General features: G+C 39.0%; 1 protein-coding gene across 8 annotated transcripts in view; it reads left to right on the top strand.

Moving 5' to 3' along the window:
• Positions 1–15,199, top strand: part of PCNT (pericentrin) — an 87,987-nt gene that overhangs the window by 32,817 nt on the left and 39,971 nt on the right. For all 8 annotated transcript variants that reach the window (XM_072341699.1, XM_072341698.1, XM_072341701.1 and 5 more), the window contains 8 exons: positions 1,071–1,647; positions 2,396–2,629; positions 4,642–4,806; positions 6,970–7,116; positions 8,682–8,833; positions 9,801–10,015; positions 10,479–10,690; positions 13,506–13,668. In XM_072341699.1, coding sequence (XP_072197800.1) covers positions 1,071–1,647; positions 2,396–2,629; positions 4,642–4,806; positions 6,970–7,116; positions 8,682–8,833; positions 9,801–10,015; positions 10,479–10,690; positions 13,506–13,668 — 1,865 coding nt within the window. The remainder of the gene's footprint in view (positions 1–1,070; positions 1,648–2,395; positions 2,630–4,641; positions 4,807–6,969; positions 7,117–8,681; positions 8,834–9,800; positions 10,016–10,478; positions 10,691–13,505; positions 13,669–15,199) is intronic.

Genomic DNA, 15,199 nt, shown 5'->3' with positions numbered 1-15,199 from the left:
GGAGGAGAGAAAGTGTCCATGACATACAAAAACACATTGCAAGAATTTTTCCATTAAGATTGTTCAGACTAATTCAAATGAATTTGAGCGTATATTTTCTGTCACGTAAAACTTGTTATCCACTGAATGATGAAGCTGATGGATCGTATATCGTGTTCTTTAATGAAGTAAATTCTGGTTAGAAACAAAGGTTTTAAATGCTCAGGTCTGCCCCTCATGCCTCGTTCTACTCCTCATGCTTTGTTTTATTACATTCAAAGAAATATTCAAACAAATATGTTTGTATTTTTGTACATTACTTTAAGTTTATCCCTGTGATTCTGTCTTCCTCAGACATGTGGTTATAGAACAAGATTGGAGAAATAATTGCAGTAAGAAAATGCTGAAATCAGGAACTTAGCCTTTAAATAACCAATTGCTTTTTAATTACTGGTGTCTGCATAAAAAAAATGCAATAGTTAATGATTACGGCAAACTGCAGCATTTCAGATACTGTGTCTTGTCTGAACTTTTAAGTAGACCTCAGAAAGCTACTGTCAGCCCTTCAGTATACCTCATATGCTTCCATGGTGGATTTAAGTCTTGGTCTAAACCAGATGCATTTAGAGACATTGCTTATGACTGTTTACTTGCAGACAACACATTTGAAACGTAGGCATTGTACATAACTGTGTTCTAGATGCTCTCATACAACAGTATTTGCTCAAACTGGTTTTGATACTTTTTTTTGTTTTTGTGGGCACTTCGTCAGTGTTACTTTTCTGTGCTATACCATCAGTGGGTTTTAAATGAGACAGAGAGCAAGGTTTGCATGTTATTCTGTATTGGTAGAAATGTAATAGGAGTTCCAGTTTAGCTAGTAATAACCAGATGAAACCAAAATGATGTTGCCTAGACCACGATGTGGCTCTGAAATCATCTTTGTGGTTTGCTTTGAATTAGTTCTGTATTAGAAACATAAAGAGAAGTGATGGAATATGAGTAAAACCTTGTTCCTGTTCTTTGCTATTTAATTATTTCAACAAAAAGTCCCTGACCATATTCTCTTAACTTTATGGGAAATCATTTAGGTTTATGGAGGAACACAAAGCTTTGACTCGGAAGTTCACAGCTGAGCAAGAGATTCTTCTCCAAGAGCTGAAGAAGAAACATGTTGATGAGCTAGAACTTCAAAGTCAGCAGCTACAGGAGAAGCATAAGCAGCAAATTTTATCTCTGACAAATGAGCTTCATAGAAAGCACCAAACTGAAATTATGACGCTTAAATCTACACTAGAAAGTAAACAGCAAATACAGCTTGAAGCTTTTGTTGCTGAACTTCAGACAAAACATCAAGCACAAATTGATGTGCTGGAGGCCAAGCACTTATCAAACCTGGATTCCTTGGAGTCATCCTACCTATCTGAAATTCAGAATATAAGAGATGAACATAGGCAGGTTCTTGAGAAGCTACAGCTGCATCACACAGAGCAGCTCCATGAAAAGGATAAAATGAATCAAGCATGCCTGGCTCAGGAGATAGAGATGCTGAAATTAAAGCATGCTGAGGAACTTCAGCTAGCACAAAATAATTTGAAAATTGAGCTAGCTACTGTGCATATGGAAAAACTTAAAATTATGGCTGTAGAAGTGGAAGAAGCTCATAAGGTGAGTCAAAAAGAAAACTTTCTACAGTAAGTGAAATTTCATGTTATATTTTTAAGCCTGCATAAGTGTGAGAAGCTGTTTAAGTTTGTGGGATCACTCTTGTTCTTTGTGTATATTTTCTACAATGTCTTTTGAGCCAGCACTAAATCTTGTGTGGCTATACTGTGAGTTGAAATAGGAAACTGAAGATGAAAATGAATCTTGTTAAGAGATTGAGCAAGTGAAAAAATGTACCAAAAATGCTGCAAGTCAAAGAGTTAGGAAGACTTAGCTCATTGCTGTAATAGAGGACCTTCCAGAGGGCTGTAATGTGTTTTCTTGTGGTGTGTGTGTTTTTTGTTTTGTTTGCTTTTCCTCACCGTGCCTACTCAGCAAGCCTAGTGATTTGATGGGGTTTCTGTGTCCACAGAGAGACAGAGGAGGATCTTGTGGTGAATAAAGTATTTTTTTTTTCCTGTGCTGTCTGCTAACTAATCTAAAGTCTGCATTTGAATTGTTCTTTAGTGTAAAGACTTCTGCAAAGGGAAAGTTTAATATTGCGTCAATGGGGAGTTCTATCACAGACAAGGGAAAAAGTGAAGAATTTATTACTAGGTGGAAATGATACAGAGTGTGTGTTCTTATTATGAGACAACATTGTTCATACTTCAACTTTGATGTGGAGGACACCAGCTTTACAATTGGCTTACAAAAATATTTGTATTTTATTTTTGCCCTTTTTGTTTGTTTTAAATTAATGCTTAAACAGGATGATTTGAAAGCAGCTCTACAAAATCAGAGAAGTTTGCTGGAAGAAGAGAAACGTCTAGCCTTGGATATACTACGTGAGGAAGTAGTGCAGATGGAGGAAAAACACAGAAAAGCACTGCAAGAACTTCAGGATCTTCATGAAGAAGAAATTAAGAAGCATAAGGAAGAATACTCCAGGGAGCTAGAAAAGGAATTGGAGAAATTAAAAGCACAGCATGAACATGAACAGGAGGTCAGAATATTGGTGAAACCTTAAGGCAAAATAAGCCATAGTTTCACATGGATTAAATTCAGTCTTATTTTGAAGTTAATATCTATCTTGATGCTTTTCTGGATTTCTTGCAATAGTGCCAATTGATAAGAAGAGATAAAGTTGACATTTTCCAGCCTCACTTTATCTGAGAGGAACTAAGATTTCCTATATGTGCATTAGCCTTATTTTTTAATTTAAATCCTTGTTTATAGTTTTTCATCTCTACCTTTTGGGGAACACTTGCTTTCTTTTGAGTTCTTGTTCCTTTTTTAATTCAACGCTGTAAAGCTCTCATTTAATAGGTAATAATTCAGGTTACTAACTATTTGTGGAAAGTAGATGCTCACTTTAAGCTTTTATTGGTGAATAACTTTACTATTGTACATTTCTTAGTGCAATTATAGTAGGTAATACTTTTTCAAATGTGTTTTCTCGATAAGATTTTAAAACCTTCTGTGTTGTCCTTAAGGGTTTACTATTTCTTCTTCTTCCTGGAAATGCTTACATATAAGCTTAACAAAGGCTGTAAGGCATATAAGCTCATAATGAAGACAAAAATTAAATGATAAATATATTTTTAAGTATTGAATGGAGGAAGACATTTTTGAGTGTTGATGCGAGGGGCTGCAAATGATCAAGATAAAAGATGATCACTTTTCTATTATGCTTGCATATTAGAAGCATATTAGAAGTAGTCACAGTGTTATCCAACTTTATATTAGAAGTAGTCATAAAATAATGTTATCCAATTGCAATCAAACAATATATATTGTAACATGCTTTTTCAGTTACTAACTTGCAAATGATATAGTATGCTAAATAACTCCTCCCTAATCTCTGCAGCACTTTTGTATTATTTTGTGCAAAAAAGTGTTGCTTTGAGGAGACCAGTTTTTGTTGTGTTCCTAGGGATTGCCAGGCCTTAGAGCTGGTATCAGTTCCCAGCTGGCCACAGTGAATTACAAATTCTCTTTTGAAAGAAAAGTCTGCCTAGGAAATTAGTTTTGTTATTAAGTGGGAAGTACTTTTCATTATTAATGTTTTAGGCTCTCAATCCTAGAAACGGGATTTCTCTCTATTCATTGAGTAACTCTTCTTAGAGAGTGTAGTAAAGAGATGTGTGAGGGGCTTTCTCTGATATTTTTGGTGGATTTCCTTGTTTGAAGTGCAGTCACTCATGAGATAATACCATTAGACAGCCACCTAATGATTAATCCTATTACAACAGGAGAAATCCTGTCTTAATAGGAGATGCTCTTCTTGTGTTTCTTTCCCTCTTTTTTTTTTTTTTTTTTTTTTTTTTTCTCATTTTCATTCCTTGTTTTTTCTTCTTAGAATTATACAATAGCTCGGGTTGGAGGGCCCTTAAAAACCCATCCCGTCCCAAACCCTGCTGTGGACAGGGATGTCTCCCACTACATCAGGATGCTCAGAGACCCATTTAGCTTTCTTTGAACTCTGCCAGGGATGGGATACCCACAGCTGCTCTGGGCAGCCTGTGCCAGGACACCGCCATCCTCTGAGTAAAGGATTTCTTCCTAACATCTAATCTAGATCTATTTGCTTTTAGATTAAGCTGTCACCCCTTGTTCTATCCCTATGCTCCCTGACAGAGTCCCTATCCAACTCTGTAGTTTCCATTCAGGTACTGGAAGGCCAAAATAACGTCCCTTTGATTTTTACTATTATTTTTTTTCCTTTCCCCTTACTCATATGTCTGTTGGAAATCAAACAAGGAGAGAGTAATGTTAATCTTACTTGGCAGTCTTATGGATATAGGAACTGTTTAGTACCTAATTTCTTCTCATTGCTGCTTACATATTTTTATAAATTTGCTTTTACATAGTCAGCATGAATATGGGTAGCAGCTCTGTATGTCCCTCTGACAACTTATGGTGAAAATTTTCCTGTTGTTTTTAGTTCAGTTTTTTTTCTTCTCCCTAATTATAACACTGTGGTTAAAACATTTTATATTACTTACTTGTCTGCAGATGTATGCTTCTGCATCAGCCTCTGAAGTTGAAACTGTGAGGACAGCTCTTCTGTCTCAATTTGAGGCAGTAAAAATGAAGCAGCAGCTTCAGTTCCAGGAAGAGATTGAGCTGCTTAAGTGTCAGTCAGAAGTACTCCTTGAACAGCAAATTGCACAACTGAAGGTAGGTAGAGTTTAATTAAAATGACCTTAAAAGTATGTACTAGTAGCTTATTTTTCTGAAAATGAAGAATTGTGTGAGTTTCTTTGCTTTTTTCCTCCTAAACAGAACTGAAAAGATCTGATGGAAATCTGGTACTTTTAGTTATTCAGAGTTCCTTTGTATAATCTGACGTGCCTTTAGAGGATACGCTGCTTTTGAGAAGAATGGGCAGACTGCTTCAGTGACTTTGACAAACAGCTGTTCCGGTTAAAGGAATCCTCACATTGCTTTGAGCCTGTTCATTTCTCTCTTGCTAATAACTAGGCACTCTGCTGTTTGAGTCTGGAATCATAGATGGGCATGGCTCTTCTGCCTTGCTCTGTCTTGTTGATTCCAGGTGAAGTTTGTATTGTTATTTCCAAATGCCAGTGTTGCTTTATGGTCTTGCCTGTGATGACAGTCCTCTTGGTGTCATCAAGCAGCATACAGTCATCAGCTGAGGAGGTGATGATGAAAGATTTACTCTCCTCAGCATCTTCCACTAAGGAGTTGAGGCAATATAGATGACTACTTGTGTTTTGCTTCATGCTCTGAAGTCTTATTTTATCCCTTGATGAAAACTCTGTTTTCTTCACTTAATCAAACAACACGGGAAGCATCTTTCACCCTGGAATGTATAGGTGTTCATAGATCAACTAGCATGTGATCGAGTGTACCCTCAACAAGTTTGCTGATGACAGCAAACTGAGCAGTGCAGTTGATACAGCAGAAGAGGGGGATGCCATTCAGGAAGACCTTGATAAACTCACAAGTGGACATGTCAATATAATGAGGTTCAGCAAAGCAAAGTGCAAGGCTTTGCACTTGGGTTGAGGTAATCCCAGATTTGTATAAAAACTGGGAGAACTCCTTGAGAGTAGTCCTGCTTAGAAGGATTTAGGGATTCTGGATCTAGATCAGTTTAATTTGTCATTTGAAAAAGTGAATATGAGCAAGCAGTGTGTGCTTGCAGCCTGGAGGACCAATAGTATCCTGAGTTCCATCAGAAGAGGGGTGGCCAGCAGGGCAAGGGAGGTGATTGTCCCCTTGTGAGTCCCCAGGGGTGCTGCATCCAAGTCTGGAGCCCTCAGAGGAAAGATGTGGAGCTTTTCGAAGAAGCCCAGAAGAGGACCACGAAGATGATCAGAAGGCTGGAGCACCTCTCCTATGAAGGAAGGGTGAGGGAACTGGGCTTGTTCAGCCTGCAGAAGAGAAGACTGTGGGCAGACCTGATTGTGGCCTTCCAGTATTTCAAGGGAGTTTAGAAACATGAGGGAAGTGAACTTTATACATAGGTAGATAGTGACACAATCAGGAGAATGGCTTTAAACTAAAGGAGGAGGGATTTATATTAGAAGTTAATCACTGAAAGAGTGGTGAGATGCTGGACAATGTCACAGTTTCATTTCTAAATCTATGTCCATGACCAGGGGACAACAGGCTGACAAGCCTACTGGCCCGAAAAGGGAACAAAAGGGAAAAGGAAAAACAAAAATCAGCGGCAACAATCTGAGGAGGAAAACAAACTTAATTTATTAATTATAATAGTGAAAATACAAGTTCATCGGTGTTGAAGCCAATAAATTGAAAACATGAGAGAATTTCTGAAAACCAAAGTTCTTACTCTGATGTGGAGCAAAGAGGATGGTCTTGTGACTTACAGTCTGTTTTATTTTTCCCTCTCCCTGGGAGATGGAAAAGAAATATAGCAAAGTCTTCTGAGAATCATTGTTCGTTCACCTCTTCTGAGACTGGAGCTGCAAGATGCTGTGATGTGGAATACTGATAATAAACCACAGAATCATGACTTAACAGTTTGCCCACAGAGGCTGTGGATGCCCCATCCCTGCAGGCATTTAAGGCCAGGTTGGATGGGACCCTGGGCAATCTGATTTACTACTTGATCTAGCAGCTGGCAGCCCTGGCTGTGGCAGGGGATTTGGAACTTGATGATCCCTGAGGTCCCTTCCAACGCAAGCCATTCTGTGATTCTATGATGCTATGTTGTTGGTTTTTTTTAATACAGTAAGCACTACTTCTCATTCCTAGTTATGAGTGTTGCAGGGTTCCTTTTAGCCTCTTGATGATGGAATCCTCAAGAATTCCCTCATTTTCTGTAATTCAAATTCTATGTCACTTTTGCAGGATGAATTTGAAGCTGAAAAAACAGCATTAATACATGACCAGGAGCAGGTGTTAATTCAGGAAAGGGAGAAGGCAGAGGCTGCTTGCCTAAAGGAGAAGGAGACCTTATCAGCGCAGCTACAGGAAAATGCAGCAAGAATTATCCAGGTGTGTGGAAAATATTTTGAACTTAGATTTCAGCTGTCCTTTTGCAACTGTATTTTAATGCAGTGCTTTCATCCGTCTCAAGGTATATATACAAGGACTGTGTATATAACTCTGGTACTTGCTAGTTTTCAAGGTGCGGTATATAATGGACTCTCAGTATGATGGTCTCCTAGCTGGAGTGCCACAACTGCTACAAGGAAATTAAAACTGTACTTATTGCTTGAAAATTGCCCTTTTTTAAGAGAAGGTTGAGTGTTTACCATTTTGTTTTCCATGTACTGATGCTATCTGTACTTATTGCATTGTTTTCCCTATCTTTTGATAGACCAACAGACCTATAATTTGGGCATATGTAGGATCGGTAAATGGGAAACATGGCCCCAGAAGTGGCAAAGACAATATTGGGAGCTACTGGTAATAGGTGAACGGTTGGACTAGATGATCTTTTAGGTCTTTTCCAACCTTGGTGATTCTGTGATTCTGTGATTTGTTTGCTAAACAAAACAGAATTGTATGCCTCCTGTAAAGCATCTCTTGGCTGTAATTTAGATTACCCAGAGATCTTAAGATATGGAGGACGAGCATGGAGGACTTTGTCTTAATTGGGGAACTTGTAAGGGTTAAATAATCAAAATAATAGCTTTGGGTTCTAAAAGTAGGAGATATTACCATTTTTTGTCTTTACTAGCATTTAAGAAGGCTCTGATCAACATGTCAATTTGGTATATTGGAATGTTTTGTTAGGCTTTTATGGCCAGTACGAAAGGAAGTGGTAGGAGTAACATGATTTTAACCTGAAAGGCATACATTCCTGTTTTTCTGCTGTTAGTGCAGGATTTCATGAGCGGTTGAAAGAAAAACAAACAAAAAAACAAACAACCCCCTCCCCCCCACAAAACTGTCAGGGGAGTGGAATGGTTATCTTTCCTTACAGTCTTGTCCTAAGTATGTATCTTGGCTAATTTGTTGGCTTGCTTTTGAGACAAAGTTTGTAACATAATAGTACTGGTTTTGGCAGCATAATGTGAGAGTCAAGGATGGATGGGTTCATTTGTATAGATAATTAATTATTCTTTTAATGGAATAAAGGTGCAGCATGAAGAGAAGTGTAAGGAGAAAAGGCATTTTCTAGGAAAGTCTTTTTCATACACAGCTTGTAAAGGAAATCAGAAAAGTACCTGAGAATGATCATACTCCATCAGGTTACTATTCAAGTCTGTGTGCTATTGTCATAATCTGTGCCTTGGTCATGGCTTTGCATATTTAAGGTGTGAACAACAAAAATAAACTGTAGTATGGCAAACTTTTTTTAAGCTTTTGCATTGCTTCTGTGCGCTGAGTCTGAGTGCAAATGAGGCAGCTCCCTGAAATAAAATGTACGTCTGAAAGGTGAATGGAAAGAAAAGATCCGCTTTTAGTCTTTTTGCTGTCCTTTATTTCTAGTGTTTTTGGAAGCAAGTTTGCATAACAGAGGTGATGAGTATGTGAATATACAGAAACTAGTAGAGGGTAAGAGTGAAGTTCATAGTCAGTGCAAAGTGATCATCTTTGTCTGTTTTCCACAGCTGGAGAAGAAAGTAGAATCTTTAAATTGTGAAATACAGGAGACCAACTGTGAACTGGAGACACTCATAGAGCGACGGGACAGAGAGAACCAAGAAGGAGGGAATTTGGTAGCCATGTTGAGATCTGATATTGAGCAGTCCAAAGTTGAAAGGTTTGTCCATCTTGTGTTATGTACTGCTTAGTGGTTGTTATTTTTTCTCATTATTGTATAAATAAAAAAATTAAGCTAGCTCAAAATAACAGAGTAAGGTGATAGTATTGGCTTTGCTAACCTATCTGACATGGAGAGCGTGTTGTGCTTTGTTTGTTGTTTTTGTTTTTTTTTTTTTTTTTGCCTCCCTCATCCCACATTCCCTTGTAGTCCAATGGAGAATTTAGGGTTTTGGTTTCACCAATCCCGGTAAACTCTAGGGAAGCTTTCTGTATCCTAGGAACTTTTCAGTGCAATCTAGATCAGTTTGATTTGTTATTTGAACATGTGGATCAGAGAGAGGCTGACATGTTGATTAATTTTCCAGAAGAATTCCTTTTCCATGCTTTTAAACAAACAAACAAAGAACTGGCTTACTGTTTAGTTCTGCTGTGCCAAGGCATAGTGAATCTTCCATCTCATTGTTTGACTTCCTGCAGGATATTGAAGTTTGACAGACTACTTGTTCTTGGATGTTCTATGCCTGACTTGGTTATTTCTGCTATTTGTTCAACCTTCTATGAGCAGCTGTAGCTGAAATTGTTCAGTATCACGTCTCAGAAGTAGCATCAATGTTTTATTCAAATTAAAATGTCTCCATATGTTTAACCTTTAGTCTACTCTGCCAGGACACCCCTATTTATTTTGTTGTTACAGTAGCAAACATGTTCTCCCCTGCTGATGCTTCCATAAACATGGAGAAAACAGCATTAATTTTGCTGAGCCTGCATCTGTGCATTCTTTTGTTGTTTTCTTTGTTTTTGAGTTTTTTGTTGGGTTTTTTATTTGTTTTTGTGAAATATCTGAATCTTTACTGATAATTGTTAAACAATGGCAAGATTTCTGTTTTAGACTGTCAGGTTTTCAGTACGTTTGAAGGCTCTAAGCTCACTCAATCTTTGCAATGTTTCCTGTGGTTCTGTTCTAGGAAGAAAATGGAGGACTCATATCAGTGTCTTTTGAAATGGCTTATGGAGCTGGTGAAGGCCACAATTGCTGTTGAGGATCTCATCTGTAGCAAGATTGGTCTTTGCCTTGATAGCAGTATGACTTCTTCAGATTCTATGGAAAGTCACATTATAATGGAAGAATTAGGATTCATGCAATACTTCAAAGCTAAAGAAAAGAATCACGTAGAGAAAGGTGAGTGCAAGTTTACATAACTACAAACAGTCAATTGGTATCCTTGAATAATGATTTCTCATTTGGTATTACATGGAGGAAGCTCTGAATAGAGTTCTTCTGTTGGAGTGTTTTTATGTTTCCAAGTTTTTCCACACTTAAGGTAGTGTACCAGTGTATCTGAACTTCTAGTAGCAAAAATACTAACCTGTGGCTTGATAAGGCTGGATGGGAAGTAGACCAGGAAAGTTGAACTTGATGGGCACAGAACTTAAGTTCCTCATGTAGAAGCATACTTCCAAAACTTTTGCATTGCAAAAGACTGTATTGATATGTAAACATCAAATAACTCAGCATTAACAAGTTTTTCACCTTGTAATATATCTTCAGGGCTAAGCAGTGTTTCTGTCTGATGTCAGTTGCTATCTGAGTGACCAATTCTGTGTCATTTTTCTGTGCATTTAAGTAGCTTGCTTGTTTTCAGTAGATGAACTGCTTGATGAAACTCTCACAGAACACAGCCAGCTGTCTCCAGTGACTGAAGAGCAGTATGAGTTGAGCCAATACTTATGTGAAAGTGTTTTTGCAAAGCCAGAGATGGTGTATGAAAATGAAGAAATGATACTGAAAATTTGTCATCGTTTGCGCACTGCGGTGGAAAGACTTCTGGAACTGGTTACAGAATCAACTAAACAAGTAAGATAACATCTTCATCTGTATAGAAGTATAATTACTCTATAAATGTGAACTCTGACTTGAGGCTTGTATGCGTTAGCACCCTGTAGGACTTGCTACCATGAGGAAAAATATCATGCTGTATCTTCAGGCAAATTATAAGTAATGCAAGGCATGTGTATCTCCTGCTTCTTGCAGTGGATAATTTGTCTTTTATTTGAATAATTCTTATAACTGAGCCTTAACAGTTGTTTGTTTTGTTGTTTTTTTTTTTTTTCTTTTAACAGCAAATCCTGTGTGATGGAAATAAGTTAGTTACCTTAAGAAAATTTAAACTAGAATTTTAGGTGTGTTTGCTAACTTCTGGAGAACAGAATTAAGTGTGATAAAAACTCTCATAAATAAGAAAAATGTCATCAGTGCTTCTTCAACATTGATAAACAAAGAAAATTCTGTCCCATGTGAAAATCTGTTAGGAATAGGTAGAGCAAAGGATCATAGAATCATTAAGGTTGGAAAGGACCTGTAATATCTAGTCTAACCATCCACCTACCACCAATGTTGCCCACTAAACAAATAACATAGCTCCACATCTACATATTTCTTGAACAGAGGTGGTGACTCAACCACTTCACCAAGCAGCCCGCTCTTCTGCCTGACCACTTTTTCAGAGTTGTTGTTCTTCCTAATACCCAACCTGAACCTTCCCTGCTGCAACTTTGGTCACCTCACCATAAACTCCTTTCAGTTGTAAAGGGCAATAAGGTCTCTCCTGAGACTCTTCCAGATTGAGCAATCCCAGTTCCCTAAGGCACTCCTCATAAGATTTGTGTTTGTCTCATCGCCCTTCTCTGACTATGCTCCAGGGTCTCAATGTCTTTCTTGTTCTGAGGAGCCCAAAACTGAACATAGTACTCAAGGTGCAGCCTCACAAGAGCAGGAGGGTGATCACCTCCCTGTTCCTGCTGGCAGTAGCATTTCTGATACAAACCACAGTGCTATTGACCTTGGCTGCCTGGGCACACTCCTAGCTCACATTCAGCTGAGTGTTGACCAATACCCCCAGATCTTTCTCTCTGCACAATCTTCTAGGCAATCTGCACCAGGCTTGTTCTATTGCCTGAGATCTCTCTAACTGAAGTGCAGGGGCACTTGATCTTGTTGAATTTCACCCCATTGGCTTCAACTCAGCAATCCAATATGTCCATATCTTTCTGTATCCTACCCTCAGGCATATTGACACTGCCTGCTAACTTGTTGTCATCTGCAAATTTACTGAGGATGGTCTCAATCCCTTAATTCAGATCATTAGTAAAGATATTAAATAGAACAGGTTCCAATACCAATCCCTAGGGAGTACCACTTGTGAGTGAAAACTGGCTGGATTTAGCTCCATTCACTACCACACTCTGGGCCTGGCTATCCCAGTCAGTTCTTTACCCAGCTAAGAGTATGTACATACAAGCCACGGGCTACCAGCTTGCCCAGGAGAATACTGTGAGTGACAGTGTCAAAGGCTTTGCTGAAGTGTAGGTAGACTTTGTCAGCAGCCTTCCCCTCATCCACCAGATGGTTCACCTGCTCACAGAAGGAGATAGACTTGATCAAGAAGGACCTGCCTTTCATGAGCCCATGTTAGCCAGGCATAATTCCCCAGTTGTCTGGCACATGTCATGTAATTGCAATCAGGATGATCTGTTCCATAACCTTTCCTAGCACTGGGGTCAAGCTGACAGGCCTGTGGTTCCTCAGATTCTCCTTACAACCCTTCTCATAGATGGGGGTCACATTGGCAAGCCTCCTCCAATCTTCTCAGACCCCTCTGGTTGACACTGTACTAATTAAGGAAGCCACTTCTTTAAGAAAAAGTGTAAAGAGAAAGAAACTTGTCTTCTGAAACTCCTTCTCATTAGATATTCTGTGCAACCCAGAGATGAACATACATGCAGAATTTGTAAACTGAATGTTAAATGTGTTAGCAGAATGTTAAATTTTTATTTTGTTTGAACTTGAAGCATTGCACATAGGAGTGCGTGATGCGTGGTTTCAGAGAACTGGTTGGAAACCAGATGATACATTTACTTTACTGTCTGTTAGTGGGCAAGACATGAGGAGCAGCTGAGGTCCTTTGGTTTGTTCACACCGGAGGAGACTGATGGTGACCTACACCTCCCTCATGGCAGCCTGTGGCCCCAGGGGAGTGGAGGGGCAGCGCTGATCTCTGCTCTCTGGTGACAGTGACAGGACCGTGGATGACCAAGGGCTTGGAGCTGCATCATGAGAGGGTCACATGAGGGTTAGGAAAAGATTATGCACCAGAGGATTGTTGGCATGTAACAGTTTCTCCAGTGCAGTGGGCACAGCTCCAAGGTGCAGGAGCTGAAGAAGCATTTAGACAGTTCTCTCAGACATAGGGTTTTGGTTCTGGGTGGTGCTGTGTAGAGCCAGGATTTGGACTCAATGATTCCTGCAGGTTTCTTTCAACTTAGGATATTCTGTGATTATTGAATTTCAGTGCAAGGATGACTTAAATTGCAAGTGATTCAGGAGGTTAGACAACTTGGCCAACAGAAAGGTATTTCTCTTTATACACAGTAAAGAAGCTTATGGACCTAAGATTATTTTATGATGAAACTACAGATAAGTGAGTACAGGGAGTCACTAAAATGTCTTGGGCAAAGAAAAGCTAATACTACCAAGAAACTTCAAAACCTGGACCATAATTTTGGATAAAATATATGCACTAAGAGAAGGATCTAGGTTTAAGTACCTGTAGTTATTTTTACAGTGTATCTCCATCTACAATCTAATCCTAAGGAAAACTGTTTATTTTTAGCTGGAAAAAACACATGAAATCCATGCACAATTTGAAGAAGAATTCACCCGCCGAAATCAGGAGACTGCCCAAGTGGTTAGTCAGCATCAAGAACTAATGGAGTGCCTCACTGAGGAAAGCGAGGCCAAGAATCAGCTAGCACTAGAGCTTCATAAAGCAGAGGGTAAGAAAAGAATGAAAAAAATTCAACTTATAACTGATTTTTTCAAGTATCTATGGTATCTTTTTGTGCTTTTTGTTGTTCTTGATTTGCCTGTCTGTAATACATTTTTTTTACATTTCAAATGATTAAGTTACTTGAAGCATGGGTCATTTCTTGCAAATCTAGTGCTTAATCCTTAATCCTCTGAATCAGAATTACATTTCCTGGGACAGGTGTGATAGTACTATAGTTATACCACTGTCTGTGTGTGAAAAGCACCGTGATTTTAAAAACAGAAGTTCGCATGTCTGCATGTCTAAATGTTGGAGCTTGGATTATTGAAAAGAAAATAATCCCATTATAAATCAGCCCACATGTCTGATCTTGGAAGGGTTCATCATGAATTAAAGCAATACTTGACAGTAGTACAGGCATAAAGAGATTCTAAAAGAAGCAGGAAGGCTGAGGTTGTTGATCTCAGTGCTATCGTAGACAGCATATCATCATTGGAGGTATACTGATTTGGCCTGTATTCTTTATGTGTTTGCAAGGGAACCTTTGGCTTCCATGTTCTGGGATTTAAGTCCTTCAAGTTAAGCTTCTTTCCCTAATCTTGGTATCTGCTTTCTCTTCATAGAATCATAGAATGGCCTGGGTTGAAAAGGACCATAATGAATATCTAGTTTCAACTCCCCACTATGTGCAGGGTCACCAACCACCAGACCAGGCTGCCTAGAGCCACATCCAGCCTGGCCTTGAATGCCTGCAAGGATGGGGCATCAATTTGGGCAGCCTGTTCCAGTGCATCACCACCCTCTGTGTGGAAAAACTTCCCTCTAATGTCTAAACTAAACCTCCCCCATCTCAGTTTAAAACAATTCCCCCTTGTCCTATCACAATCCACCCTCATTAACAGCCATTCCTCTTTCTGTTTATATGCTCCTTTCAAATATTGGAAGGCCACAATGAGGTCTCTGGGAACCTTCTCTTTTACAACCTAAACAAGCCCAGTTCCCTCAACCTTTCCTCATAGGAGAGGTGCTCCAGCCCTCTGATCATCTTAGTGGCCCTCCTCTGGACCCACTCCAAGAGCTCCTGTGCTGGGGGGTCCCAGGCCAGAACACCAGTGATGATCAAGGCAACGCACTTATTTAGCACCTCAGCTTATTCCTCTTTAGACATATACCTTTAGGCTTACTTGGTCTCTCCAGCATCCTTATTCCTTCCTTTCTATGAATAATTTGTGGATTTCTTGGGGTCTGAATATAGTACTTACTTTCTGGAAAAAAACTTGTTTCTTTTATCCTCTGAGCCCAGCAGAGGATGTGTCAGGCTGTCCCATGTTCTGAGGTTATTACAAACCATCAAGGTTTAACAAGCCCCATATACATTTCACTTCTTTTGAGGCAATTTTTTGACATGGTAGCCTCCTAAAACATATTGGAAAACATAACATTGTTCCTCAGAATGCTTCAAAAAAGTAGCTACAGTGTAAGTTTAAGTAACCTTGAAATTCTTCCTTTTTCTATGATTTTATTGTTTTCATTAAACT

The sequence above is a fragment of the Excalfactoria chinensis genome, chromosome 7 (assembly GCF_039878825.1).
Source record: "Excalfactoria chinensis isolate bCotChi1 chromosome 7, bCotChi1.hap2, whole genome shotgun sequence".
NCBI classification, from domain to species: domain Eukaryota; kingdom Metazoa; phylum Chordata; class Aves; order Galliformes; family Phasianidae; genus Excalfactoria; species Excalfactoria chinensis.
The sequence above is the reverse complement of the archived record's forward strand: the minus strand, read 5'-3'. Positions and strand labels throughout refer to the sequence as shown.